The sequence below is a fragment of the Momordica charantia genome (genome assembly GCF_013281855.1).
Source record: "Momordica charantia cultivar OHB3-1 chromosome 8 unlocalized genomic scaffold, Mcharantia_2.0 BLBB01000008.1, whole genome shotgun sequence".
In the NCBI taxonomy this organism is placed as follows: domain Eukaryota; kingdom Viridiplantae; phylum Streptophyta; class Magnoliopsida; order Cucurbitales; family Cucurbitaceae; genus Momordica; species Momordica charantia.
Window position 1 is genome coordinate 25,492,696 of NW_028275166.1, and position 27,878 is coordinate 25,520,573.

Genomic DNA, 27,878 nt, shown 5'->3' on the forward strand with positions numbered 1-27,878 from the left:
TTTATTGCTTTCTTTAAATTTCTCAGTTCTTTTACGCTTATTCCTACGGTACAAGTAAGAGATTTTTTATCATCACTCCCTTCAAGTATATTGTCTTACTTAGTTTGGTAATTTTGATCTTACAAACTAATTGGATAAATAGTGTTATAGGAAGAAAATAGAGATTGGACTAAACAATCGAAAAGAAGGAATGAAGCCAAAGGAGTGGACCCGAAACAAGGTAAGTGGGTCGGGGCCCAACAATCCAGGCCAGATCGGGGTCGAGGAGTTCTCGGCCCAATGGTCCAGAATTTCATATGTTATCCCCAACCCTCGTGCAACCCGATCCGAGTTAACTTGGTGTCGGCCCTGAATGCAACATGAGCCTCACTCCGTCTTGATCTCCTGAGTGCATTAGGATTCAACTTATATAAATCCTAAAAGGGAATATGATTCAACTTATGTAAATACTGAGGGATTATGATTCGACCTCTATAAATAGGAGAGTAAGCTAAACTCTAGAGGTATGCCTAAAAATCCGACTCTATACTCGACTACTCCGATACTAACTTAACCATCGGAGTCCGTGTGGTAAAAGCCACAACAGTCTTAGCGTTATTCTGTTTTGCAGATCTCATCGATCCCTTTATTGGTGCGAATTTGGCGAGATCCCAGGAGGCGAATTCCAACATTAACCAATGGTATGAAAATCTAGAATATATTCAATGAGAATTTTTTCCAATGAAAAATTTTTTTAATTCATATTTCTATCCAAAAAAAACATTTTCATCAATACGATATTTGGATAATATAAGATCAAATATAGTGATCATTTTTTAAAATTGATGTTGTAGGATGGTAGTATCTTCTCCACTTACCAACAGACTTTCATATCTAAGCGGACATAGCTCTAATTGGCATATACCTCCAACCAAGAAGTTATGAGGTCGATTTCTCATCCTCACATGTTGTACTAAAAAAAATGGAGTCTTAATTTTGATAGTTGCTGGTACGATTGCATTAGGCATGCATACCGCTCACTTTTGAGTGGTCAACTAGTCCTAGGCTTAGTTAAATTAGTACCGTCTTAAATTAAGTTGTCGTGTACATTATGAGTATAGTTGCAATAATGTTGCTACCATGTAAAATAGGCCAATGTTGTAGCTGGATGTGATAGGTCGCCTAACACGTTACTGGTCTTATGTTGTTTAATGTGCTAAGACTTTTAATTTTACACCATCGTATTTGTTTAATTAAAGTGTTTGTACGAGGTATAACTCACTTGAGATAGGTGGTTTTTGCCTTCACCTAATCGAACTATGACCTATTTGGTCATGACTTCTAGCCTCACATGGTCAGGCCACGACCCATTTAGGTAGAATAACTTTCGTTGAGCTATATTAAGTAGGTGACCTCTAATGTCAAATTGTTGATCTATGAATGGTTAAGAATCCCACATTGAAAAGAAAATGAACTTGTTTATATTAGACATGTACTACTTCTCTCATCGTCAATTAGTTTTGAGATGGAACCATGAATATTAATATGAACATAGTAAAAGATGAACAAATAATTTAATAAAAATTGATAATTTTTTTTTTATGATAAATTACATATTGGATAAATTTGTATAAAATAATTATTGAAAAAATTGGATGAACAAATATATTTACCTTTTTTATTTACACCGAAAATTATACTTCCAAATTTCATAAGAAAACAAAACTTTTAATATAACTTTAATAGTTTCAATCAAATAATTAATATATGAAATATCTATTATTATTATTATTATTATAAATTCCAAATCTACCCGCCAAACACATTTCAGGTTTAACAAAATAACATCCAAACTCTCCAAACTCACATTTAACAAATTAGACCTATTTTGCATAATCTAAACACACATACTTAATAAATAACTTAGAAAGTTGGGAACTCTCCATCATATGAAATTCTCTCGTTTTCTTTTATGCCCCCACTCTATTGATGGATTGATAATTAGGAGATTACAAATGGTCGCTCATGAAATAACGACATGTAATGAACATGTAATGATTTTATTGATAATGTAATCGTCTATAGTACTAGATATGTTGGAGTTTATAATTTATTCTTTCCAGTTCCTCTATCAACTTCATCAGTCCAATCACCGTTACTATTAACTTGCATTGCATTTGGTTCGTCTTCAACCACACAATATTATGAGATTTGTCCAAGTTTGATATCTTCAACAGTGACGGTCTTTGACTGTCATCTTTTGTATAAATTTCTAGAACCAACCGTCCGAGACGCACATTTTTCTATCATCGTTTTCAGTTTTCACAAGCAAAATTTTAAACTTGTCATGTATTTATTACGGTTAGTCATTTCCGACTATTTTGATTATGATTAGGGATGTAATCGATTCCGGTCAAAACTGAACCGACCCAGCCCAATTTGGATTTGGATTTCGATTCAATAAATATTGTTCTAACAAATTAACATTGGTCTTTTTAACATTACTTTGTCCTCACTTTCATGCTTGTCCGATAATTCAACTTAGAACTATATATATTTATTTATTATTTATCATCTTTAAAAATGAACTCATCGTTGCCAAAATGAGCATAGCTCAACGGTAATTGACATATACTTCCAATCATGAGATTGTAAGTTCGATTCCCTACCCCCACAAGTTGTATTAAAAAAGTAATAATAATAAATAATGAACCCATTGGAAAAAAGAAATGTACAAATCTAGTACTTTTTACCAAGATACTGTACATTTTCTTTCCATTTTGCTATCAAAATCAATCCAACTATGATTCTTTTTTATTTCTATGTTTTGCCATCCAAAGTTCAAAGCCAATGTATATAAACGCTTAGAAATGAGAGCTGAACAAATTGTGGGTAAAATTGTAACTCTATCCTCCTCAATAGTATCTTTACAAAGTATAATGCCTTTACCTATTCACTCCTTTTTTGTATACACACTGCCCTGAATCCACATACTAAAACTCAATTCACTACCAACTTTATTTGGTTTTTCCATAAACATAATGGGACTAACTACCAAAAATCTACCATAAAAAATATTATGGAATTTTCTTTTCCTCAGGGAACAAAACTTCAAAACTCAATCCATGCATTTCTCAGGTGAAGTAGTTACCTCCTCAAAGGTTTCTTTTTTTTTGGGGACTTACCGGTTCCTCCCTTTCGATGAAGTCCCAAATCGTTTAGCACTCGAGAAAGTTTTGGTTTTCCACTGTGCTTGGCCAGCTGCAACCTGTTGACCATCCCAAGACGCCCAAGATTGTGTCGACCCTTGTGCAAGCGTTGACCTGAGATCGTTGGTTACATTATCAGGGTTCCAAAGATAAAAACAATCTGGCCATAAACAGATGCATGGGCGCACGAACTTGTACACTGAGAGAAAGCAAATGTTATGCATTACCACACTGTCCAGGTTCCCTTCAACGTGAAACAACATGACGGCCAATCCCCTTCCTCTATCCATCTCGGCCTGATCATTTCATTCATAATGAAGGAGCTACTTAGATAGATACAGAGTTAAGAACGAGGAGATGTTCAACCAAACATGTCGGAACAATAATTTAATACTCACCACGCAGGAACAAATAGTGATGCCTGCTGCTGCCAACTCTGTTGTAACATCAGCCATTATGCCTGAAATTATAGCTCTACCATATTTATTAATTAAACTAGCTAGATTAACAGAAAGTAGTTTTGTTCTGTTCTAATCTCCAACAAAAAAGCATAAACTCCAAAAAAGCAATATTTTTCAAAGCATTATGGGTGAATCACATACTATCTATACCTTATGATACAGTAGAGAGCGGGACTTACCTCTTCGATCTATGCAAACAACACAAAGCCATTGGATAGAGTGCCCTTCAAGACTGTGCCAAGAGGTAACCTTGCTGATTTGCCAACTATCCAAACCAGGCAAAACGTCCTTGTATAACGGTTGTATAATCTTCGCGACCCCATTTCCCATTGATAAAATATCTCCTTCTGCCTTCAAGCTTACATTTACATAGTGGTTATGTTTGCCATTCACTCTGGGAACAGAAACCTTGCTGTTTTTCGACTGAAACTTGTCTTTACTATTTTTCCGAGTGGATGAAATATCCACCATATCCAAAATTTTCTCCCAGAGAGGTTTGTTTTTAGTGGAGACAACTGGGATGTCTTCTGTCTCACTTTCCTCTTCAGAATCAGCAGTGAAGTCAGTAATTGTATCTGCTGTTATTTCAGCAGCTGACAGCGAAGCTTGTTCCCTTAAAAACTGCAAAGAAATGAGATTATATTGGCAAAAGAAAATAAAAACAAAAGCAATATATCCATATGGTATATTCCTCATGAGTTATGACAAATCATACCTTCATAATCTTGTGTCTAGCACTTCGTGTTTTTGCATGTTGCAACCACTGTTTATGCCGCTGATAAGCTGATTTTCCAGAAAGTGCCTGCAAATAAAGAAAAATGAAACTTCTAGAACCGGCTAAGGAAGAGTAAATTGGTAAGTTAACTAATTTCAAGAACTATGATTTCTTTTTCATCTTCTCTTTATGTTTATTTCTTCCTTTTTGCCCCCTACAAGTTATGTTGGTAAATGCCCAATGATGACAATTGTCCATCAGAAATTCAAAACTGAAATAGTGAAGTTGAAAACGGAAGGATTAGGTTTTGAAAATGCCCATATAGTATCTTATCAAGGGTTGGTGCATATACCACACACATAGTATACTAAGGCAAGCTCGAAAACTAATTACAAATTTGAAATGATCCTAAAGCTCCATGCAAACTCCATGAGTTCCAGAAAATGGAACGAAACACCACTTTCAAGTCAATTTCTCCGTACTCCTGGGCATCTTGCATTAGTACCTTCCTCCCCACCACTTTTTGTTTACTTTTGGTGAATATCCAGAAAACCACCTATTTGTTCAAATATCCAATACCTGACCTTGATGTTACGACATTACAACTTCACCAGTCATGAAACAAATGACGTATCAAATTAAGAAGTAAAACTAAAATATTTAAAAATACTGCCTGACCCATCAAACTCAACTACATCCGGAAAAAAAAGCAGAGGATGAAATGCCCAATTTACAGAACACATCATACCACTTGAAGGAAGCTCAATGCATGAGCATGACAGCACTAAATTAATAAAATCATATTTCTTTTCAGGACATGTATGTGCGTGTCATCTTTCCAAAACACAAATTTGAAAATGCTCAGTACTCTTCTAAACTATCGTATCAGTTTCTGTAGAATAATTAGAAGATTTCATGCAGTGATCGTGGACACAAGAGATGACAAAATTTAGCTTTCAAAGGTAAGCACATGCACATCTGACATCATACTACAATCCCAGAAAGCCAAACAGAGTCTACTTTGACATTGCAACTATGTGCAACTGACTTTTTCATATTTTACTTTTGGTTTCTTATTCGTGCTCTGGGAGAGATTAAATAATATTATATATTCTTCAGCAAGCAATTGCTATACGTAAGGATGTCAAATATCAGCATATTCAAGGCATATGCAGAAACACAAAAATAGCAAAGCAACCGTTTTAAGCACCGATCTTGTATATATCTTTACTTCTATTTATGTTTTTACTTTTCCTTTTCTGTGGATATAAACAAGAGAATTTATTAAAAATAATACCATACAATCCACATTAGGGGCAAGAGATTCCCAAAAGCTAAAAGATATGGCAAGAACCTGCAATTCTTATTAATAATATAAAGATAATTCAAATTTGCAACTTACATTATATGTGATTATCTCAACAACTTCTGCATTAGCAAGAACGTGCATTGGAGAAACAAGGTTACCATTCACCTGCAATGCAGATATCACGCATGAAAAAATAAGATCCAGTCTATCAAGAAACACAGGCATAGTCCATCTGTCCTGAGACATATGTATTGTGTCAGTGGAAAGGTAATCTTCCAGTCAATAGTTAAAAAATTACCTTTGCAGCTACCATCTTGTTACCAACTTCAGTGTGTATCATGTATGCATAATCAATTACAGTTGCACCTTTAGGTAGGTTTTTAATCTGCATATGTATTGAACCAGTTATAAAAACTTAATGAGCATGACATAGAAAGGTTTTGAAGTTAGGGATTTGTACCTCTCCCCTTGGTGTAAAAACAAAGACTCGACTGCCTAATAAATCTCTGGTTACAGTGTCCACAAATTCTCTTGAGCTCATGTTACCAACGAACTCCTCTTGCCATTCTCTTATAGCATTGAGCCAGCCAATCTGGAAGAAATCAAGGACTTCATACATGAAATTATCAACTCCAGACTAATCCCTCAAAAGGTGTAGCTTAACACGTTGAAAGCCTACTACCAGGAAAAGGTAAAAAAAAAAATACCCTGAGTGCAATGTTTGCATCACTAAGACAGACAGCTTTCCCTCTTGAACTTCTGGTATTGGGCATAGAATGTCTAACTGGACTAGTTACAAGCCCACCCCCACAATAGTGAGCAGCAATACCTCTCTCAGCTATTAAGTCCATCTCCTCAGTTCTGATCTGCCAAAATAAGCATTATTTTTATGAACTTCAAGATGCAACCAACAAGTAAGAAATGATACATTAAGAAATCGAATGTTTGTGAAACTAAAAGTTTAAGCAAAGAGAGGTAAGCTGAAAGGAAATGCCCTCAATGCAAGTCAGATGAGAAAAACCAGTCAAGTAAACATGCTAAAACTAGAATATTTTTAAATACCTGAACTTCTAGCCGAAACATACTCTCATAAAGGAAGGGGATTACAGTTGTGTGAAGACTTTGGTAACCATTAGGTTTTGGAGTTGCTATATAATCTTTCATCTGTAACAAAGAGTATGTCAATGTTCACCAAAATACAATCAATTTTATATTGAATTAAGAGAAGTTGCAGTTAACTCACAGCTCTAGGAATAGGCGTCCATATTCCATGTACCAACCCAAGAACATGGTAACAAATCTACATAAAATACAATGATGCAAAAATGATGAATGTTGTAGTCTTACAGTAATTACAGAATAGACAACATCATTAAATTCAACCGCTACAAACAGAAACTACCTGCTGTGGGCTACATAATGGTCCAACACCAATGCATGGCTTTGGTTGTATGATAATGCGGAGCTGGTTTTAAAAAGGCTTGTCACTAACAACAAGAAATGTGACATCTTCATCAAATCTTATGTGACATATTGGATATTAAAACAAACCTGTGCAATCTGGTTAACCTCACTGATTGAACCTTGAGACTTGATAACAGCTTTATAGATGCTGCAAAATGATTGCCAATGTATTTATTAAACACCATAAGAATTCTGCATTTCCATTCAGGACATAAGATTGCACTTTGCAGAGAGGTGAAGTAATACATTTCAAGCAGAAACTTAAATGCCTATTGTATCTATGGACACAACTACCCTAGCAGATCTAACGAAGCAGAGCTGTGCACCTACTCTTCTGAGCAAAAGAAACCATCTCTTATCCATATGCATAACCCAACCTTTGCTCTGAGTGCAGTATTGAGTGAAAAAAGTGGAAACTGGAAAGAAGGCATTCAAAGCTGTACCTGTAAGGCTCCTTACATACAGATCGGACTTCAGTTCTCAGAGTCATAAGGTCTAGGAACTGATCTTCCTGAATCTTCTGAGTCAAAATTTTCTTTGCCTACAAGAATGATGTTAAATGTAAACCTCATAGATAGGTATAACGAATATTACATTTTAGAACAAATTTAAATATCTACTCAATGAAGAATAATTGTTACTTCCACAGTTGTGGGAGAGCCAGAAACAAAAAATTACTTATTTCCTACATCTAGAAAATACAAAGAAAATAAAACTAAATAGTATACCCACATGAACCAGATTCCATGCAATCCCTATATGCTGACAGAACTTCCATTACCATATATGGCTACATTTACTTGTAAGGAATTGGACAAGAGAACAAAAATCAATGTTTCTCCTTTCAATTATTGGTATTCACCACCAGTCAAAAATGACTTTTGGCAAACATCAAATCTAAGTACCCCAAAGGTAAGGTATCCCATTTTGATTCATAAATTTGTGGAACCCGATATGTTTTATTCGTCTTATATCTTCTTTGTACCTCTACTTCTGTAATGGTTCTCGCATTTGATTTAAATTGATTCTCATTCTAACTATTGGTAAACAAATTGGAATATGCCTGGTTTTAATTCCCATTTCAAAACAGTTTTATTAAACTTAATATTAGAAATTTTATTTCGATTCCACAATTTTTCATCATGATAAATTTTCATTCTCATTTTGCCTCATTTACATTCCCATTAAAAACAGCATTCATAATAAAAACAAGAAGGTTGAAATATTGGTTATTTGAAAAGTAATGTTAAGTTACTTACGTAGTATAGAACATTCATTAGTTTGTAACTAAATCTAAAAAGAGGTTCCCATAAACCATGATAAGATACCCTTTTAAAGTCACGAGAGAATTTAATGAAAAAGATAGCAGCAGTACCTCTATCACTTCTTTCTCGTGTTCTTTATAAAGATCTGCAACTCTTCTTTTGACCTTGGAATAATCTTCAGGATTGGTATACATGAAAGAAAGGTTTTCTAGTTCCGACTGCAATCATCATCAATAAAAAATGGTGTAATGATATAAGAATACTTTGAAAAGAAAGAGTCATGAATTATATGATAAGAGAAGTATGGGTATGTTCTGTATTACAAATCAGGTAAAAGAGATGAATGCCAAATTATGCATTCTTTTCCGTCTGTTTAGGAACCAACATTAACAACTTCTAGTTCAGTAGAATATCTAGCAAAGCACAAACAGAAAAATGAAAGAGAGAAATAATGGTCATACCTTTATCTGGTACATACCCAGCAACTTAGCAAGAGGAGCAAAGACCTGCAATGTTTCCCTTGCAATGCTGGACTGGACATGAAGCAAAAGTGTTAAATCTAGTACCAAATACAAGGTCAACGGCCATATACGCTTAAAAGATAATATGCAACCTGCTTATGTGGGGGCATGTGTGAAAGAGTGCGCATATTATGTAAGCGGTCTGCTAATTTGACAATGATCACACGGACCTGCAACAAAAGCTCCCCTTAGTTTCCCTAAAGCTTCATGAAAAAATGATGACATTGACAATAGTAATTACAAAAATATCACCTCTTCTGTCATGGCTAAAAACATCTGTCGCAGATCATCAGCTTTTACATCTTGTACTGAATTGCCTTCATTCTTGCACTTCAACTTGCCAAGTTTAGACACCTAATTGGAAAAGAAGGTGAAAATCAACTGGGAAGGTCATTGAGCATAACATGCTAAGAGGGAGAAACATAAATAGTAAGACAAAAAAAACTAAGCAACCTTAGTCTCCCCTTCAACAATGTGACGAACTGTAGCACCGAATTCCTCTTCTATTTTTTCAAAGGTAACAACATCTGTGTCTTCAACTGTGTCATGCAGCAATCCAGCAGCTATAGTCTCCCAATCTAATTCCTAATATTAAAAATAAAAAACTATATTTGATCCTGGACTGCAAGTCTGCAAATATTTTTTTTCTACCAGAAAAGAAAAGAAAGATATGAAAAACTTACGAGTTCCCCAAGAATTCGGGCAACCTCAACTGGATGAATAATGAATGGCTCTCCACTACGTCTTTTTTGACCATCATGAGCCTCAAAAGCAAGCTATACCCAACCATAGGAGGGGAGAACGTGGGGCTCATGCACCTTAGAACTTGTACATATAAAAAATTATAATAAATTTGGCTAGTACGATAGCTCACCTTTAGAGCATTATGCACCAGTTCCAGTTCCTTGGGTGAGAGATAAGAGACAGTGGGCTTAAGGTCCTGAGGTTGGGGAGCAAAAAGTTAGCTAAACATAAAGCTAAAGGGATATTCCATCTTGATGAGTAAATTATAGAGTCACCACACTCGGCTATTGATAATATGTACCTCCCACAAACCTTCGGGAGAAATCTCATCAAAGGCATCTGAAGACAAGAATGAAGAGCAACAGAATTTCTTCCTTCTACAAATATCATTAAGTAGGCTCGATTTAAGTAACCTTACATGATGTACATGGTTGGTAACTTCATTGGAATACCATCCCCTTACATTGATGGAATCAAATCTCTGAAACGTACAAAACAGTTTACAACCATTGTTATAGAAAAGGGAATTGCTCTGAAAGATCTCTATCAAGGCATACAATACAGGATCAGATGCTGTAATAATTTGGCATTAGTATTGCATTAGTATTTAGTACGTTGTTTTCCAGTAACTTCCGTGCAATAGAGTTGGAAGTAAGTAGTGTCAAACTAAATCATTGTCACTTGAAACTTGAACGAGACTTATTTTACTTCAAAGAAATGCTTGATTGGTACCTGAAGATTTGCAATGATACTTTTCGGCATGACGGTTTTTCTCCCCCTTCCTTGGAAGAGGATTTGGGAGAGAAAAGCTATACCAATGTCTAAATTACCGTACTTCAACAAGATGGCTTAGAGAAACTATGGACACCCTTCAACTAAATATAAATCGTTGCACTATTCACTATTTCAGCAAATGTTCTAAAAATAGCTAATCAAAATGTAAAATGGGGAAGGAAAAAGGTGAACTAAACATGATAACGAGACAAGTGGATGACTTCCACGAATTGTCCAAGAGTGAACGAAATACACAATTCAGTACCTTGTGAGAGAATTCCAACATAAGAGAATCTACTTAAGCACGAGATAAAAAGTAACATAATGGTCAAAATTCGTATAATTCAAGCATTACAGGCCACTTACAGAATTTATTCTGCCTCTTTTGCCATTTTTCGGATAAAAGAAAGATGAACACGGAAGAGAATGGGTCGTGCTTGCAAGAAAACCCGTCAACGCCCTCGGAGCCTTCCATGCACACGAGAGAATACTGCAATCATATCGACCACTTCCATCGCCTTTCGAGAATTTACAAATATTCACGCATTCTAAAGAAACTACAAATTCAGAAAATTACGCGTCACAATCTCAAAATCTCTACAGCCAATAGGCTAAATTTCCCTACTACTTACCCACCCCCCCCCCTCCCCCCCACTGAAAAAACTATATCAAAATATAGTCAACAAAGTCTCCACAACAGACCAAATATTATCTCAAGTAAGACAAACAATCCAGTTCGCTCGCGCTCAAAATCACGAAAACCCCTGCCCCTGCCGCAAATCCTCAAATTCATTCATCTCGCGTCATTTCTGAAGCTAGCAAACACAAAATAAATTCACAAGTCGTACCATACCTGACATCGAAGGAGCGGATGCCATCTCTAGTCGAAGAGAGAAATCTCATTGAATCCAACTAGCATTAAATAACAACCACTCCCGTCGAAAGAGAGCCGAAGATGAAAGAAAACACTCAAAATCAAGACCACCGGCGAAATCTCATTCACGGCAACAATCATAACGCAGAGGGAGAAGAAGCGGCTGTAGCTGTGAATCTTCGAACACAGAAACGCATCGGTGATAGAGAATTGAGCAAAGGGGATTGAGCGAAGAAGGCCAAGAGATAATAGTGAGGAAGAGAGAGAGATGTTGAGCTCAGCCAAGGCCACACAAATGCCGTTCGATAATGATTTTATTTTTATGATTTTTCCCCCATTTTCCCCCTTTTATAATTTTGTTTTTTAATTTAATATGAGTGTTTTCTTTTATTTTCTTTTTTTCTCTTTAATTTGAGTTGGATTTTTAAGGTGTTAATTGGGGTGAAAATTTTCGGCACTAGGTGAGTACCTACTTTCTCTTTATTTACTCGTACTATAATTTTATTTTTGTAAATAATTATTTAATATCGATAATTCCACATCATTTTTATAAAATAATAAATAAAATAAATATTCATACTCCTGTGAATTTATTGTACAACATAACAAAATCAATCGACTTACTGCACGATATCTAGTTTCTCTCATACTTTTGAAGACCGTCAATCTCTTTGAGCTTTGATGAGTTCTGATTTTATGGTTTTAATAACATATACGTCAATTGTTTTGTTATGTTATCATAAATTTAGTGTGAATGAGATGAAATATAACAAAAGTGAAAAATAATTTTAGAACTTGCTGCTTGTCAAATAATTATTTATCCAAGATTATAGCTCTAGTAGCAGTATGATATCACTCCAGAGTGTAATATTAGAAAAAATAAAATAATACAATAACCATTTTAAATTACGTTTATAGAGTTTTTGTAGTACAAAATTATGTATTGACAACCAACTATTACTATAATTAATTATTGTACTAAAAAAATTTAATTATACTATAATTATAGTTCATTAATGTAAAAATCAATCCTTCATAAATCTATAAAATCAACAATTATATTCAACTAAAAAAATCAATGACTACCTTTTTAAGAAATTAATAAATTTATGCCAATCAATCACATCAAACAAATATATATAGATGTCAAAGCCAACAAAACTAAGCGTTAATTGGCATATATCTCCAACTAAAAATCTCTCATTGTCAATATGAGTATAATTCAATTAGTCGGGAAATTTGAATTTTCATCTCTACTGCACTAAATAACAAAAAGGCAATCTATGATTAATAATTTTATAAAAAAATATATATTTATTAAAGAATATTTAGAAATATATATTATATCATATCTGTAATTAATCTTTAAAATATTAACCTACCCATTCAAATTAAGCTATTTTTCACTTGTCTAAATATATTTACAATATAATATACATTTTTCAAAGAGCTATGTTTATTTTAAAATTTAAAATTTGTAATTTTCTATTCAATATACTAGCTTTATTTTTTGAAGTTAAACTATGGAGTAAAGATTTCAACTACATAAATAATATTGTATTAATTACTTGAGTTACATGAACCTTTTTTTTCCGTTAAACTCTTGTAATTACGACTAGTTGATGTCATTAAGTTTATATTAAATCAAAAAATTTCACAAAGAAATAAAAATTGAAACTAGAATGATGAGAGACAAATTTGATTATCGCCTCGCCAACAAATTTAATTATATTTAAATATCTTATTTCTGAGGTGCTTAAGTAGGTGGCTTAAAATACTTTTTTCAAAAGACATGTCAAATACATTTCCAATTAGTTTTATTTTAAATTAATTATAAAACAAGAACTTCGCATCAAAATTATTTTTTCAATATAAAAATCACACACACTTTTAACAGAGTATTCTATAAAATATTTTTAAAAAAATAACAATAGTCAACATGTAATATGAACATAACTTGACAGTGAAAGCATATAACTCGTTTATTTCAAATCTCTCACATTTGTTGAAATAAAATACATCCATACATTTATAGCTAACAAATGGTAAAATTTTGACTACTTTAAGTATAGAATAAAATATTTTATTAATGTTAAATCACTTTGAATTTTTTATTTTTATCTTCCAGAGAATAAGAACATTATGAATAAATTCCATTGAGGTGATAAGATTACCACATAACAAGGTTTTTCTACATCAACTTGGCTTCTATTCTATTTTACTTATTGTTTTTCTTTTTTAAACATTTCCTTCTATTCTTAAAGTAATTTGCGTATAAATATATTTTTCCAGAAAGTCCTTCATTTACGAATTTGAACTTTTGAAGGGTTTATAAAGTCATACCTTTCTTGCTACTCCCAACCAACACAATTTATACATTAATGAATAAAGTAAACTTTTCTAAAAAAAAAATATTAATAATAAATAAAAGTAGACTGACCAATCAAATTACAATAAATGAGTTTATTTGCCCACTTAAACATAGTTTTGTAAATAATATATACAAAAAAGTAGAATGTTCCACTCTTAACTCCTACTTGTTGTTGAACAGAAAGAAAAAAGTTTGTATAATAATTATTTTGTTTTTCCATTTGCAAAAAAAAAATAACTGGTTTGTTGAGTGCAACATATATATTTTGTTTTCTATTTTTCATGATATTTACCGTATTTAGGTACGTATATATATATTTTTTATATTTCAACTACATGTAGTAAAGTAGAAGAGATTGTAATAGGTGGTAAAACTAATTGTCCTATTTACAAATTTGTTATACTGAAAAATAATTTGTAAAGATGACAAAATTTTCGCTCATATTATTGCTGACATAATTTTGTGTATTTGATAAAATATATCACTGATGTACCAATATAAAATTTATCACTTATATATCATTTTTTAGTGTTTGATAAAGAATATTATTGATATATGAGTTCTTGCATTTGCAGGCAAATGATACTTAAAAAGTCTAGAAAACAATATCTTTTAATCTTAAAAAGCCATATATTTTTAAAATACACCCAAATTACACCTAAAAGCTTATTCAATTTTGGCGGATAATGGTAGGTTGTTATTAGAAAATATATCTATACATGTATCAATTTTAAAAAATTACTATATAGGTCAATTTTTAAAACTGACATGTTTTAATTATAGAAAAAGAAATTGATATAAAAGGCAAAGGGTAGAAATGTAATTAAAAAATTTGCCAGTTTTTTTCGAAGCCTCAACGCCCTATCAATTCATTCTCCATCTTCAAGTTTTTTTTTTTTTTTTTTTCGTTTTTCTTCATTTAATGTGATTTTAGATAAGGCCAAAAAGCACATACGAAAGATGTCCAAGAGTTAAAAAAAAAAAAAAGTAAAAAGTCCAAAAGTTGGAAAATTAAACTAAATAAACGTTGGAAGACTATGCCTGTTGACCTAATTTTATCTCTTCCATTTATTTACTTTCTTTCTGTCCTTGGTTTTTACATTATTATAGCGAGTAGTTTTGGTTTTCTCAATTTAAATAGGTATTAAATTTTCACAACGAAATTTTCATGTATCTATAGTTTTGACATTAACGTGAAGTATAAATGGGCAACAGAAGAATCAAGATTCTAGGAGAAGAGAAATTTCGAAGGATAGAGACGAAGGGATGGATGCATTAAATGTTTAAAAAAAAAATTAAAAAGGTAAAAACATAAAAAATTAAAAGAAAAGTCTTGAAAAGCAGCCGCCATTCATGGCTGCTAGTTTTCAAAGCTGCTGTAAGTTGTAACTGGAGCAGCACGTCATGTGATTTGTTCCTTATTTTAATTTTTTTTAATAAATGGAATATAGTCGGTCGGTTCGGTCAGAAATTACTTTTCACGCCAAACCGACAGACCAAAATTCGGTTTTGAAATCTAAAAACTGATTTCGACCAATTTTTCCATCAAACCGACCGACAGACGTCGATTCAATCGATTTTTCAAAGTTATTTGTTCACCCTTAGAATCTAAAGCCTCACCTTATTTGTGGAGTCTGATTCTTTATTAGCAATTCAATCTCTTTCACTGGAGTGAGCAAATTTTTTAAATTTCAAGTTTCTTCGTCTGAACCTCCTTTATGCATATTATTAGTAAATCTCTCAATAAGACAACCAATTGTTTAGTTTAGTTTTTTTAGTACAACATATATGAAGTGCGGGATCGAATTTACAACCAAAGAGAATATATACACGTCAATCACCAAATTGTTTAGTTAATAAAGTAATTTCGCATCCTTCTTGCTTTTGGCTTTTCCACTATTTCTCTCTATGCTATAATTGAGGAAAGATTCAACTCTTGTAACCCACGTGATCTTATCAGCTTCTAAGTTAATGAAATTCTCTTTATTTTAATTAAAAAAAATATTCTTGTAAGGTTTATTAGGGTATATTAGTTGTTTAAGTTATTTTACTAACCACAAGTTAGCCAATTAGTTAGTATTTTGTTCGTCACGGTTTATTAATGACTCTTGTTTATTTAAAGAAAGAGGATTTGTATTATTTTTTTAATCAATGAGAATATTGGTACTCTTAGTCCTCATTTCAATTCTAATATAGTTAGTAAAATAATTGAAACAACTAATATACCGCCTTAATAAGCTAATATTCTAATTCCTACCCTACATCTATAATGTTATATATATATATATATAAAGAAAATAAAAATCTTCGTTTCTACAAGACTTTGTAAATTATAGTAAGATTGTGTTAGAAATGTTAATGACACTTATGACTCTCTTGCATGATTGCAATAAAACCGTGAAGGAATGTGAGAAGTTAGTCAACCTAACCATTATATTATAATATAGTTACTTTCCTGGCCCTTAAATACACCATCCTAAAAATATTTTTCAAGTTAGTTTCTTTTTCAGTACACATTTTATTGATTAAGAACTCAACTTTATTTTAGGTCAATCATTGTCAAATAATAACGGTTAAAATTATTATTTCATTACAAATGATCCATGTAATTTTAGAAGTTTTATTATTATAGTTCATATGATTTGATTACATCTTACGCTTTTTTTTTTTCTAATTCAACAATTGTGGGGCAGTGGAGCGAATCATCAATTTTTAAGTTGATAATAGATCCGATTCTTACAAAACATCTTACCATTATCAAATGTGTACTTTCTAATGTGTGACACTTTCTTATTTATTTATTTTTTAGTTTATCACAAGTGTGGGATGAAGCTTGAACCTCCGACGTTTAGAGAGTGAGCATATATATATAGATACATACATACATGATAAGAGTTGAATTGGTTTTAACTCATGGGATTATCTTAAGATGTTTGATAAAATATATGCTTTTCTAGTAATATACATATCTTTTCTACGAATGAGTTCGTTTACTTGAAAAAAATCACATAATTTTCTCTTTTACCCAATTTAAATATTAACATAGCCAATCTGATACAATCAAGTAAATTAACTTTAAACTATAGCACATTAATAACTCATCACTTCTTTCTATCACGTCTAAAAAAGATAGGTCTCACGCAAAGAAAACTATTTACATATGACAATTCCAAAGACGATTTAAAAAATTTAATCATAATATATTCTTAGTAATTTTGAGTGTATTTCTTTTATACATATCGGAACTTTAGTACAATATAGGAAACGAAATAATTAATTCGAGGTTGAGAAAAATATTTGGAGATCTTTTTGGAAGATGGTCTACTACTGCCTTCCACGTTTCAAGTAAAGTCAAGGCCCAACTATGTGCATACGTGTAATATGATTATTGGGCCAGTTCATTGTGGAAAATCACGGGCGTGTGAATTAGTTTTGAATAAATTAAAAGATGAGAAGCATAATTCAAATCAATCACGTTTCTATTTTTTTTTCCAAATTTCTTTTAAATAATTGTTGGGTTAGGAAAGATCTTAAACTTTGAGGTTGGAGTGGTTTCTAAAACAACAATTATAAGTACATAAAGTTTTTTTTTTTTTGGAATAACTTCTGAAACGGTAGAATATTCTTTTAATCGATTAAGTGTTTTTCAATATTTATGTGGTCTTCCATCATTTTGTCAAAATAATGTTTTAAAATTTGAGAAAATAATTGGAAACATGTTTAAGTTATGGTTTGTCTTCTTAAAAATGTGTTTTTTTTATGGGTTTAAAAATGTGTTTATGATGAATCTTGAAAGATGAAAAAGTAGAGTTTTAAAGCGATTTTAAAAATTTTAAAGTGCTTTTTAAGATAAGCATTTAATTAATAATTTGCTCTTTCCACTTATGGACCGAGGTGCTTCACTTAAAAATTATAATAAATATAAATGTCATAAATGAAGATAAACGTATTATTCGAAAAAAATTTAAAATTCATAAATACTTTTTAATAAGAAATAGGTACTTTAACCACTCGAGATAGGTACCTTAACTTAGATAGGTAAGAAAAAGATTCAACTACATTAACATTAATTGTAAGCGAAAAGTTTCATTGTTACTGAATTTTCTCACCAAGTATCTTCATTCAAGATTTCAATGTTTTTTTCGTACTAGTATTTTACAAAATAAATATTTATGTCTCATATGTCAAATTAAGTGTTAAGGATGAATGAAACATACATATTTAAAGAACATAATTGACAATTTTGATTACCCTTTTAACTTTGAAGAAGGTGGAAATAGAGGTATTTACATACACGTCTATCAATGATTCAATAATATAGTTTATCATCGATAGCTTGATAAATGTTAATGAGCGATATTCGACGGTAAAAAGATTATTACATAAAATGTTTAAAAAGATGTATGAAAAAATTGTCATATTTACGAAGAATTACTAATTCCTAAGGTAGGTAGCCATCACGGGATTTAAACCCATTTTTTATTAATTATCTTAGCACATTTGGACCAAATGAGCCACGCATGATGGTTATATTTGTTATTATTATTACGAGATATATTTCTTTTGAGAGCCTACAATTTCTACAATTTAATGGAGAGATGAGAGATTCAAACTTACAACACTTAAGAGATATTTTCAAATGTTTTGTCAATTTAAGTACGTTCAAGATATCTTAATATATATATATATATATATATATATATTATTTTATGAATCTTCAAAATATAGATTTTAGTCTATAAAAAGTTTAGGTTTATTTCATTTTAATCTTCACTTTTAAAATTTTAAAAATCTATTTTAACAATTAAATTTAAAAAATAAAATTAGGGTAATTGTAGTGGGTAGCAAAAATATTTTATGTATTTTAAAAAATGTCACCAGCTTTTCAAAATTTCAAATATATCAAAATATTTGAATTTTTATTTTCGGAATTTTTATTATTCTAATTTTACTCTTACCTGATATATATATGATGTATATCTATATCTTATATACATCCAATGTATAGCTATATACATCAAATCTATATCTGATATAAATCTTATGTAAATTTGTATATGATATATACATCAAATTTATATCTAATGTACATTCGATGTAACTTTGATATACTTCCGATATACACTCGATGTACCTCTAATATACAGTATTAGATGTACCATGATATACATTATCATATAGACCACTGATATACATCAAATGTACGTATTATACATATGATATATATATCTGATGTACTTCTAATTTATGATATACTAAATATATTTCCAATTAATATATTAAATATATTTGCAACTGATATACTAAATATAAGATATATCAAATGTTTAATTTTTAGTGGTATATCAGCTGTTTAAATTCTAGTTTATCATTTCAATTGGTTGATTAATACGCTAATATTATCAATAAATTAATTACTGTATCACTACTATTTATTCAATATTAATATTAATTATATACTAAATATAGGATATCAACTGTTTAAATTTATAAAGTATATCAAAATTTTAACTTATGATTCACATAAACCTTTTATATAATAACTTTATATTTCAAAAAAAAAAAAACATTGCATCATTGTTTTCATCTGAAAAAAACATTGGATATAATAGTATGATATCAACACACATATATCATAGTTATATTAGTACATATAATGGTTATATCAGAGTTATATAAATGGTAAATTAGAAGCATATTAAGTATACATTAGTGTTATATTAGTAGTAAATCATATAATCATATAAGAAGTTATATCAGTAGATACTATAGTTATATCAGTGGTATATAATTTGTATATCAATGGTAAATTTATCAGTGGTATATCATTTGTATATCAATGGTAAATTTGATATGCTATCACATATATATGTATTGTATAAGCATGGTGAATCAATGGTTATCATATGTATATCAGTGATAAAACGTGTTAAAAATTCAGTAGATATCACAGTTATATCATAAGTAAATCAATTGTAGATCATTATTATATGAGTGGTATATCATAGATATATATCACTGGTCATATATTTAATATATTATCATATATATTAAAGGGTGAATTTGTAATTTTACAATTGGATCTATATTTGAAAAAACTAAATTTAGTTGTTAAAATTTTTTTGCCGTATTTGCAAGTGCCCTTCAAATTTATGGTTACCAATAGAGGTGTTCACGGATTGGGTTGGGTCGGGTTAGGGGATTTTTTGGACCAACCCGATTTTTCGAGTTGATCAGATCACAAAACTGGTGGAACCGAATATGATCGCCAACCCAACCCAAAATTTTCAGGTTGGATCAGGTTGGGTCACCGGGTTGTTTTTAGTTTCAAGTTCCAGATCCAAACCACTCTTAGTTTCAGATTCCAGATCCAAACACATCACTTTAGTAGATCCAAACAAATCATCGTAGTTTCAAATTCCAGATCTAAACAAATCAAGTGAAGGAAATAATAGAGAAAATTCACTCACATTAAAAGGAACAAAAAATACCCAACTTATAAAATTCACACAGTCACACAATAGATATGGAGATGGATGCAATGGGAAACAAACGGCGTGACAAGTGAAGGAAGACGGCTTGCAGCAATGGACGATGGCGATGGGCCTTCAGCAACGGACGAGGCGACGAGCTTGCGACAACGAAAGACTGCGATAGAGGCCTGCGACAGATAGATAACGACGATGAACAAGATAAAATCGTGATAGATGAGAGAAGTGAAATCGAGTTTGAGGGATGAGTGATAAATTGAGAAATGAAATCAGAGATTAAAGAGGTGAGATGAAGAAGAAATCTGTGGAGATGAAAGATGTGAGATGGAAGGGAAATCGAGGGGATGGAAGATGGAGGCACATAATGAGAAGAGAAACCTTGAAACTTAAATATATATATATATATATAATATTAAAATAATGATTTCGATTCGGTTCGATTCGAACCGATTTTTTTCCTTAGTCGAACCCGCGAACCGAACCGAACTGATCGGTTCACAGAAAATTTAACCCAACCCAACCTGAACCTTTGACGGTTTGGGTTGGGTTGGTCGGGTTTATCGAATTGTCGGTTTTCTTGAACATCCCTAGTTACCAAATGGATAATGTGGTTTAAAAAATGTGTGTTAATACGTTGGGTTGGTGTGGTAGTACACTCAAGCCACATGTCATATGTCACACCTGTCTAGTATTAGAGTGAGTGGAAAAATTTCTAATACATTTTCTTAATACTCATCGTTAAATAAAATATTATTTTATTTAAATAAATCTCACACGAAATAAAGAAAATACTTGCTCTTAAGAGTAAGTATCTACTTCTTCTTTGCCACAATTAAATATTTGAGAACTCATTATTAAAAAAAGATTGCTTTTACATTTTTCGGAAACTACCACAAAATCGATTTTTGCAAAACAATTTATGAGAATTTCAGGTTTGAGTCCATATAAAGCTAGAAACGTATACAAAGGGTTTAGGCAAGTACTCGAATCAATATGCTTAAGAAAGCAAATCAAACAAAAATGTCTTTAAACTCCCTTTGCTAAACAAAGAAAAAGGCTGATTAGAGAAAAAGGAAAAAATTTTAGTTCAGGAGGAAGCCCCTCCTAAATTCCTGCGTGATCCAATAATATATAGAAATGTATTTTTTTTTAATATTGCATAATTCCTACATCGTCCATTTGTTTATATGTTACTGGACCACACACATGAATTCAAAAAAGACGAAAAAAAATAGTCATAATATTTAGTGACATAATGGTTAGAAAATACCTAGTTGATAATAGTAATTTTCTCCTTACCATCAATGACCGACAGGTACGAGAGATACAAAAATATATATTTTTTATAAAGATTAACGAGTGATTAATTCGTCAACAGTGGCAAAGGTAAGATTCGGTCGTTAGCCATCAAATATTTTACGTGATTTATTTTAAGCTAGTGGATACGAAGTGACATAATAACAAGTCTGAAAAACCATGTGCAGAAAGAAGAAGCTCGAAGTTCCAGAATTCTATTATTATTATTTTTTTTTTAATATTTTTGTCTCGATTCGGTTTTCTTTCTTACCCTCTGGACTCTTTCCAATAACTCTGCAAAGAGATAAAATTTTTATAAAAAGTACGTACTATTCAGAGCAGTTGAAGAGCAAAAACCAGTGCGAAATCAAGGACAGGTGCCGGTTTTTCTCGATCAACATCTTTTCTCCAATCACGTTTCGTCATTGTATAACACTATTTCTTGATTGATCATCATTCTGTAACCATTCATCCAATCATTTCTGTATTCTCTATTTTCCTCTTCTTTTTCAGCGATTCTTTCACTTTTGTTTGATGTTATCATTTGGAGATTTCTGTACATTGCTCGAGTTCTGAAGCTTTCGTCATGGCGACTCCGAAGAAATTTGCCCGCATCCCCAGCGTTAGAGAGCGCGTGGAGGACACTCTCTCCGCTCACCGTAACGAACTTGTTTCTCTCCTCTCGAGGTCTGCGGTTTTTTCTTTCAATCGATTTTATGCTCTTATGGTTGGGTTCATTTGTTCGTGTGCGTGTGTGGAATACTACCGAGTTTCTTCCTGTTCCTCCTCTCCCACCATTTTTTCGTTGACATTTCAGACAGGGGATTAAACTGGCTAATTTACTGACGCTTTAATTTTTGACTTCGGAGGTACGTTGATCAGGGAAAAGGGATTTTACAACCTCATCATTTGATCGATGAACTCGAGAACATCATTGGAGACGATGAAGGTAAACTGCATCTCTCCACTGGACCATTCGGCGAGATCCTCAAATCTGCTCAGGTGATGGATTATACACTAGTTATTTTTTATTTTGACTTTTGTACAATGGGGTTTGGATCTGCTACGCGTTTCTAATGTTGTAATGTTACTTGTTATTCTAATTTTTGATCGTTTATATATAATGTGTCATTTAATCGTAGGAAGCTATTATTCTGCCGCCATTTGTTGCAATTGCTGTTCGCCCCAGACCTGGTGTCTGGGAGTATGTGCGAGTCAATGTCCACGAACTCAGTGTCGAGCAATTAAGTGTGTCCGAGTATCTTCACTTTAAGGAAGAGCTTGTGCAGGGACAGTAAGTGATTTTTCTTAATTGAAGCTTCAATGTTTTCTGAAGGAGACATTTTAGGGATCCTTTTGGCTTATAATCTGATTAATATATTCTATCAAACTTATCTTTTTTTTTTTTGTTGTCTCTGCATGTGAACATCAGGTTTAATGAAAATTTTGTACTCGAGCTTGACTTTGAGCCGTTTAATGCAAACTTTCCTCGCCCCATCCGATCCTCATCCATCGGGAATGGTGTTCAGTTCCTTAACCGTCATCTGTCGTCGATTATGTTCCGCAACAGGGACTCTTTGGAGCCATTGCTTGATTTCCTTCGAGCCCACAAATATAAAGGGAGTGTAAGTTCACTGAATACGGTTATTGCTTAAATTGATGTTTGCCTGCTTTTCAGATTCTAAGCAAAGCAGCTTTTTTCGTGCTCTAGAATAACTTTAATTACAGGATGAACATTGTCTTATCATATTAACTTATGTTGTGCTTGCTGAATGAGTATGACCTCGATTTCTAAGTTCACGATGAATGTATAGAATGAGAAATATTAAAAGGCAGTCATAAATTATACTCGAATGTGGTCCAATCAACGTTTTGTGCAGGGGTTAATGTTGAATGATCGAATACAAAGCCTATCCCAACTACAGTCTGCATTATCAAAGGCTGAGGATTACCTTTCTAAGTTACCACCTGATTCGCCACATTCCGACTTTGAATATGTGTAAGAGTCTTGCCTTTGCTCATGTTGTACTTGATTTTGGTATTACTAGGAAACTGAATATGGTGGGAATTTATTTATTAGAATGATCGTGTCAGTAGCTGATATTTACTATTTTCATTTGTTATCATGCAGATTACAAGGAATGGGTTTTGATAGGGGTTGGGGTGATACCGCAGGGCGAGTGCTAGAGACAATGCATCTTCTCTTGGATATCCTTCAAGCTCCTGATCCCTCTGCATTAGAAACATTTCTGGGGAGAATTCCAATGGTGTTTAATGTTGTTATTTTATCTCCACATGGTTACTTTGGTCAGGCCAATGTTTTAGGTCTACCTGACACTGGTGGCCAGGTATAGAAAATTAGTTATCTTTTGAACAAAACTAAAGGATATCAGCAAATAATACGTTTTTTTCCTTTTGGAATTTTTATGCCTTTGTTCCTTCTGATCTGGATCTCTCTCTCTCTAGCACCAAGACTCGTCAGAAAATGCTGAAAAAATATAATCCTTTTTCTTTTGTAATTTCAAATTGCAGGTAGTTTATATTTTAGACCAAGTGCGTGCTCTGGAGGAGGAAATGATTCTTAGAATCAAGAAGCAGGGGTTAGATATAACTCCTAGAATTTTAATTGTAAGTGTGCCTTTTGCAGCAACTTGGATGAGTAAAACTTGGTTTAGGTGATTTTTCTCCAAAGTTTCTCTGTTATCTAATCATGTAGTGTGATATTATTATAGGTTACCAGGTTAATACCTGATGCCAAGGGAACTACATGCAATCAGCATCTGGAAAAAGTCAGCGGAACTGAGCATTCACACATTTTGCGTGTTCCTTTTAGGTCAGAAAAAGGAATTCTACGTAAATGGATTTCAAGGTTTGATGTATGGCCGTATCTAGAGACCTTTGCTGAGGTAAATTTGTACCATTGTTCTCCAAATACAATTTTTATTCGTAACTGATTTTTTTTTTGTAAACTGCCATATAATCATTAGATGCAACGATCATCGTTTGCTGATTATACAATTCACTGATATCTATCCAAATTTTACAAACCCTACTGCCTAAGTGAAACTGTGGAACTAATTTTCTTGTCAATGCTTCATTGTTTTGATCTTCAGTACAATGTGTTCTTTGCACTCATTTAGTCTTACGATGTTGTCAATTATATTAATACTCATGAGGTTTCATCTCAAAATCAATTGGCAGAGTAGTCTATGTCTATGTAAGGTTCCTTATTTTATCAATGTGGGATGTGTGATCCTTAACATGTCCCTCAAGATCGTGGCTCTTTTGGCTCATTGATCTTGATCGGATGCTTGTTTGAACTTTTGGGCTCTGACTATATCAATATTCCTGGGGTTCCATCTCAAAACCAATTGGCAATAAGTGGAGGAGCCATGTCTATTATAAACATATGTAAATTCCCTTCTTTTATCAACCTGATCGAATCCATAATTTGTACAATTTAAATGCCTTTTTGAATTTCATTACCACTTCTTTCATTCTTTCCTGTGTCTATATACTCACAAGTCATCAAATATTTGTACTATCGATTTAACAGTTCTTATGTATGAATCGGACTTCTGATACACCATTTTGTTACTTGGGACAGGATGTGGCAAGTGAAATTATAGCTGAGTTGCAGGGTATTCCAGATTTTATTATTGGAAACTACAGTGATGGAAATCTCGTCGCATCTTTATTGGCATATAAAATGGGAGTTACTCAGGTACTTTAGGCTAGGAGGCAGAAGCTTTTGGTATTTCAACTGTTGTCTTTCATTGACACTGGTTTTTTGCACTCTGCAGTGCACTATAGCTCATGCGTTGGAGAAGACGAAATATCCTGAGTCAGACATATATTGGAAAAACTTTGAGGAGAAATATCACTTCTCATGTCAATTCACTGCCGACTTAATAGCCATGAATAATGCAGATTTTATCATCACCAGTACATACCAGGAGATTGCTGGAACGTATGTCTTCTTAATATTCTTATGCTGGTTGAAACCTTGTGTTGTGTCAGACCAACTTTATCGATAGCGTCCTGTCATAAAAGTGTCATGCACTTGGTTTTTTATTATTATACCTTTTAATGATGTACAAGAAAGATCACTTAAAATCTTATTTTAAATCCCTTAACATAGACTCATTTTCTATTTCAGTCTTTGAACCTTCAATTCCTTTAATTTAGTCCTTCATCTCTGATTGAATATCCATATTGCCTTCTGTTAACTTCTGTAGTAAACTTTGTTCTTGTAGAAGGACATTAGTCGACAACTTGGTTAGAAGATTTTGAGATTTGAGATAAGAAATGGTTGAAAGAAGTTAGTTGTAAGAAGAGAGATGTCACATCCACAAGATTACTGTGTATGCAATTAGTTTATTTTTTTTCCATAAAAATCAGCCTATTGCAGTGGATTGACCCAATTTTCTCAAGCGTGGAGATACTAAATGTGCTTCCATTATTTTTATCATTATGCCTAGATGTAAGTTTTAATGAACTTAATTACACAATTTGCTGAATTAATACCATCTTGATCTTGCAGGAAGAACACGGTTGGTCAATATGAGAGCCACACTGCTTTTACGCTTCCTGGGCTCTATAGAGTTGTCCACGGAATTGATGTCTTTGACCCGAAGTTCAATATAGTTTCTCCTGGAGCAGACATGACAATTTATTTTCCATACTCTGAAAAGCAGTTAAGGCTTACAGCTTTACATGAGTCACTGGAGAAGTTATTGTATGATCCGGAACAAAATGACGAACATGTGTAAGTCTCTTCGCTCAACTTTTTACGTTCTGGCCTTACATCTCATAAGTTTTGTGCACAAATCACTTAAAGAAAATCAGTATTCATTATTAATTCTACATGGCGAAAAGCTTTAAGTTCTATTATTTGGGAGGTTGATTTATTTTCAAAATAAGGAACTAAACCATATCAAATGGGAAGGTCTAATCTTCACTTTGCACGTATGCAGTGGTGCGATAAATGATAGGTCGAAACCTTTGATCTTTACTATGGCAAGATTAGATAAAGTAAAAAACATTACTGGATTAGTTGAGCTGTATGGCAAGAATGCCAGATTAAGGGAGTTAGCAAACCTCGTTGTTGTTGGTGGTTATGTGGATGTGAAGAATTCCAAAGACAGAGAAGAAATGGGAGAAATTGAGAAAATGCACGATCTTATGAAAAAGTACAACTTGCACGGTCAGTTGCGTTGGATATCGGCTCAAACAAATCGAGCGCGTAACGGTGAGTTGTACCGCTATATTGCAGACACAAGGGGTGTTTTTTTCCAGGTTGGTGATTATGGACTTCCTCTGTTTCATTTTTTTTTTTTTTTTGAAGCATTATCCTGACTTCAAAATCTGAAATTTGCAGCCAGCAATTTATGAAGCTTTTGGACTTACTGTTGTGGAGGCCATGACTTGTGGGCTACCAACATTTGCTACCTGCCATGGTGGCCCTGCTGAAATCATTGAGCATGGCATATCTGGGTTTCACATTGATCCCTATCATCCAGACCAGGCTAGTACTCTTTTAGTAGATTTCTTTGAGAAGTGCAAGGAGGATCCAAGCCATTGGACTCGAATCTCGGAAGCCGGGCTCCGAAGAATTCACGAAAAGTAATGTTTTCTGAAATCTAGATCTTACCACATTGCACTGTGACATGGATGATAATTCTCAATATAACGTGGTTGTAGGTATACATGGAAAATTTACTCCGAACGACTGATGACTCTGGCTGGAGTCTATAGTTTCTGGAAGTATGTTTCGAAACTCGAAAGGCGCGAGACGCGTCGTTACCTGGAGATGCTCTACATTCTGAAGTTCCGTGATCTGGTGAGTACTTTAGCATCTGTGCTTGATGTTGGTCGAATTTATTTTCTCCTCAAAGTTTGGTTAACATAAACTTCACGTCTGAGCAAACCAAGTAAATACGAACTTTTTTCTTCTTGGTTTCCCTTCTAACAATCTGATTAGTGGATGGGTTAATGAAATATCCTCTGCTTTTGTTGCATTAGGCAAAATCTGTTCCTTTGGCAAGTGATGATCATTGAGCTTCTGGTGGTCAAGGAACTGCTTTACAAATGTGGCATGTTTCTGAGTTTCCATGGTGATGGGGTATGGTTGTGTAAAAATAAAGTTGTGTTTTATGTATATATTTTAATTTAAAGTCTTGAGACAGGTAACTGGAAGCCTAGAGCTTTTATCTATTTGTTGCAAGTCTGTGACATTGACTGCTTAGCAACTTTGGGGGAAAAACTGCTTTCCAGCATTGCTCAGAACATGGTTTTAAGTTTGCAGTATTAAAAATCGCTTTTGAGGGTTTTTTTTTTTAGGTTACAAAATAGTCTGCAGTTACTCTTGACCATTAAATTTGTTTCAAAAATACCCTTTAAAAA

The 27,878-nt window shown here is 32.8% G+C and overlaps 2 protein-coding genes across 7 annotated transcripts; one reads left to right on the forward strand and one right to left on the reverse strand.

Moving 5' to 3' along the window:
- Positions 1 to 2,850: 2,850 nt before the first annotated feature.
- On the reverse strand, positions 2,851 to 11,632 carry RSH1 (RELA/SPOT homolog 1). Of its 5 annotated transcripts, none has more exons than XM_022299582.2 (24): positions 11,295 to 11,632; positions 10,808 to 10,931; positions 9,969 to 10,148; positions 9,798 to 9,863; positions 9,607 to 9,699; positions 9,377 to 9,508; positions 9,176 to 9,277; positions 9,016 to 9,093; positions 8,864 to 8,935; positions 8,513 to 8,620; positions 7,581 to 7,678; positions 7,225 to 7,285; positions 7,076 to 7,138; positions 6,917 to 6,973; positions 6,736 to 6,837; positions 6,381 to 6,539; positions 6,134 to 6,265; positions 5,972 to 6,058; positions 5,767 to 5,838; positions 4,365 to 4,451; positions 3,829 to 4,270; positions 3,587 to 3,648; positions 3,381 to 3,484; positions 2,851 to 3,302 (listed from the first exon to the last, which is right to left on the reverse strand). In XM_022299582.2, the coding sequence occupies exons 1-24, from the start codon at positions 11,342 to 11,344 to the stop codon at positions 3,161 to 3,163; spliced, it is 2,673 nt and encodes an 890-aa protein (XP_022155274.1). In that variant the 5' UTR covers positions 11,345 to 11,632; the 3' UTR covers positions 2,851 to 3,160. The 5 variants fall into 5 exon arrangements, 4 of the variants coding, with proteins under 4 accessions (XP_022155274.1, XP_022155275.1, XP_022155273.1 ...); XM_022299583.2 differs by having other exon boundaries at positions 3,416 to 3,484; positions 10,808 to 10,998; XM_022299581.2 differs by having other exon boundaries at positions 10,808 to 10,998.
- Positions 11,633 to 21,936: 10,304 nt separating this feature from the next.
- SUS3 (sucrose synthase 3) lies at positions 21,937 to 27,761 on the forward strand. 2 transcript variants are annotated; one of them, XM_022299618.2, is made up of 15 exons: positions 21,937 to 22,160; positions 22,343 to 22,475; positions 22,616 to 22,767; positions 22,906 to 23,098; positions 23,354 to 23,472; positions 23,605 to 23,821; positions 24,006 to 24,101; positions 24,206 to 24,379; positions 25,081 to 25,197; positions 25,277 to 25,443; positions 26,017 to 26,241; positions 26,450 to 26,771; positions 26,854 to 27,098; positions 27,177 to 27,315; positions 27,498 to 27,761. In XM_022299618.2, the coding sequence occupies exons 1-15, from the start codon at positions 22,060 to 22,062 to the stop codon at positions 27,531 to 27,533; spliced, it is 2,436 nt and encodes an 811-aa protein (XP_022155310.1). In that variant the 5' UTR covers positions 21,937 to 22,059; the 3' UTR covers positions 27,534 to 27,761. The 2 variants fall into 2 exon arrangements, with proteins under 2 accessions (XP_022155310.1, XP_087983389.1); XM_088127263.1 differs by lacking the exons at positions 23,354 to 23,472; positions 23,605 to 23,821.
- The last annotated feature ends 117 nt before the right edge of the window (positions 27,762 to 27,878 follow it).

Coding starts and splice junctions, on each gene's coding strand:
- RSH1 (XM_022299581.2), bottom strand. CDS start 11,319: ATGGCATCCGCTCCTTCGATGTCAG. Junction 9,864..9,968: donor CTCCCGAAGGTTTGTGGGAG/GTACATATTATC, acceptor CCCCAACCTCAG/GACCTTAAGCCCACTGTCTC. Junction 4,271..4,364: donor CTAGACACAAGATTATGAAG/GTATGATTTGTC, acceptor ATTTCTTTGCAG/TTTTTAAGGGAACAAGCTTC.
- SUS3 (XM_022299618.2), top strand. CDS start 22,060: ATGGCGACTCCGAAGAAATTTGCCCGCATCCCCAGCGTTAGAGAGCGC. Junction 22,476..22,615: donor AGATCCTCAAATCTGCTCAG/GTGATGGATTAT, acceptor ATTTAATCGTAG/GAAGCTATTATTCTGCCGCC. Junction 23,099..23,353: donor CCCACAAATATAAAGGGAGT/GTAAGTTCACTG, acceptor CGTTTTGTGCAG/GGGTTAATGTTGAATGATCG.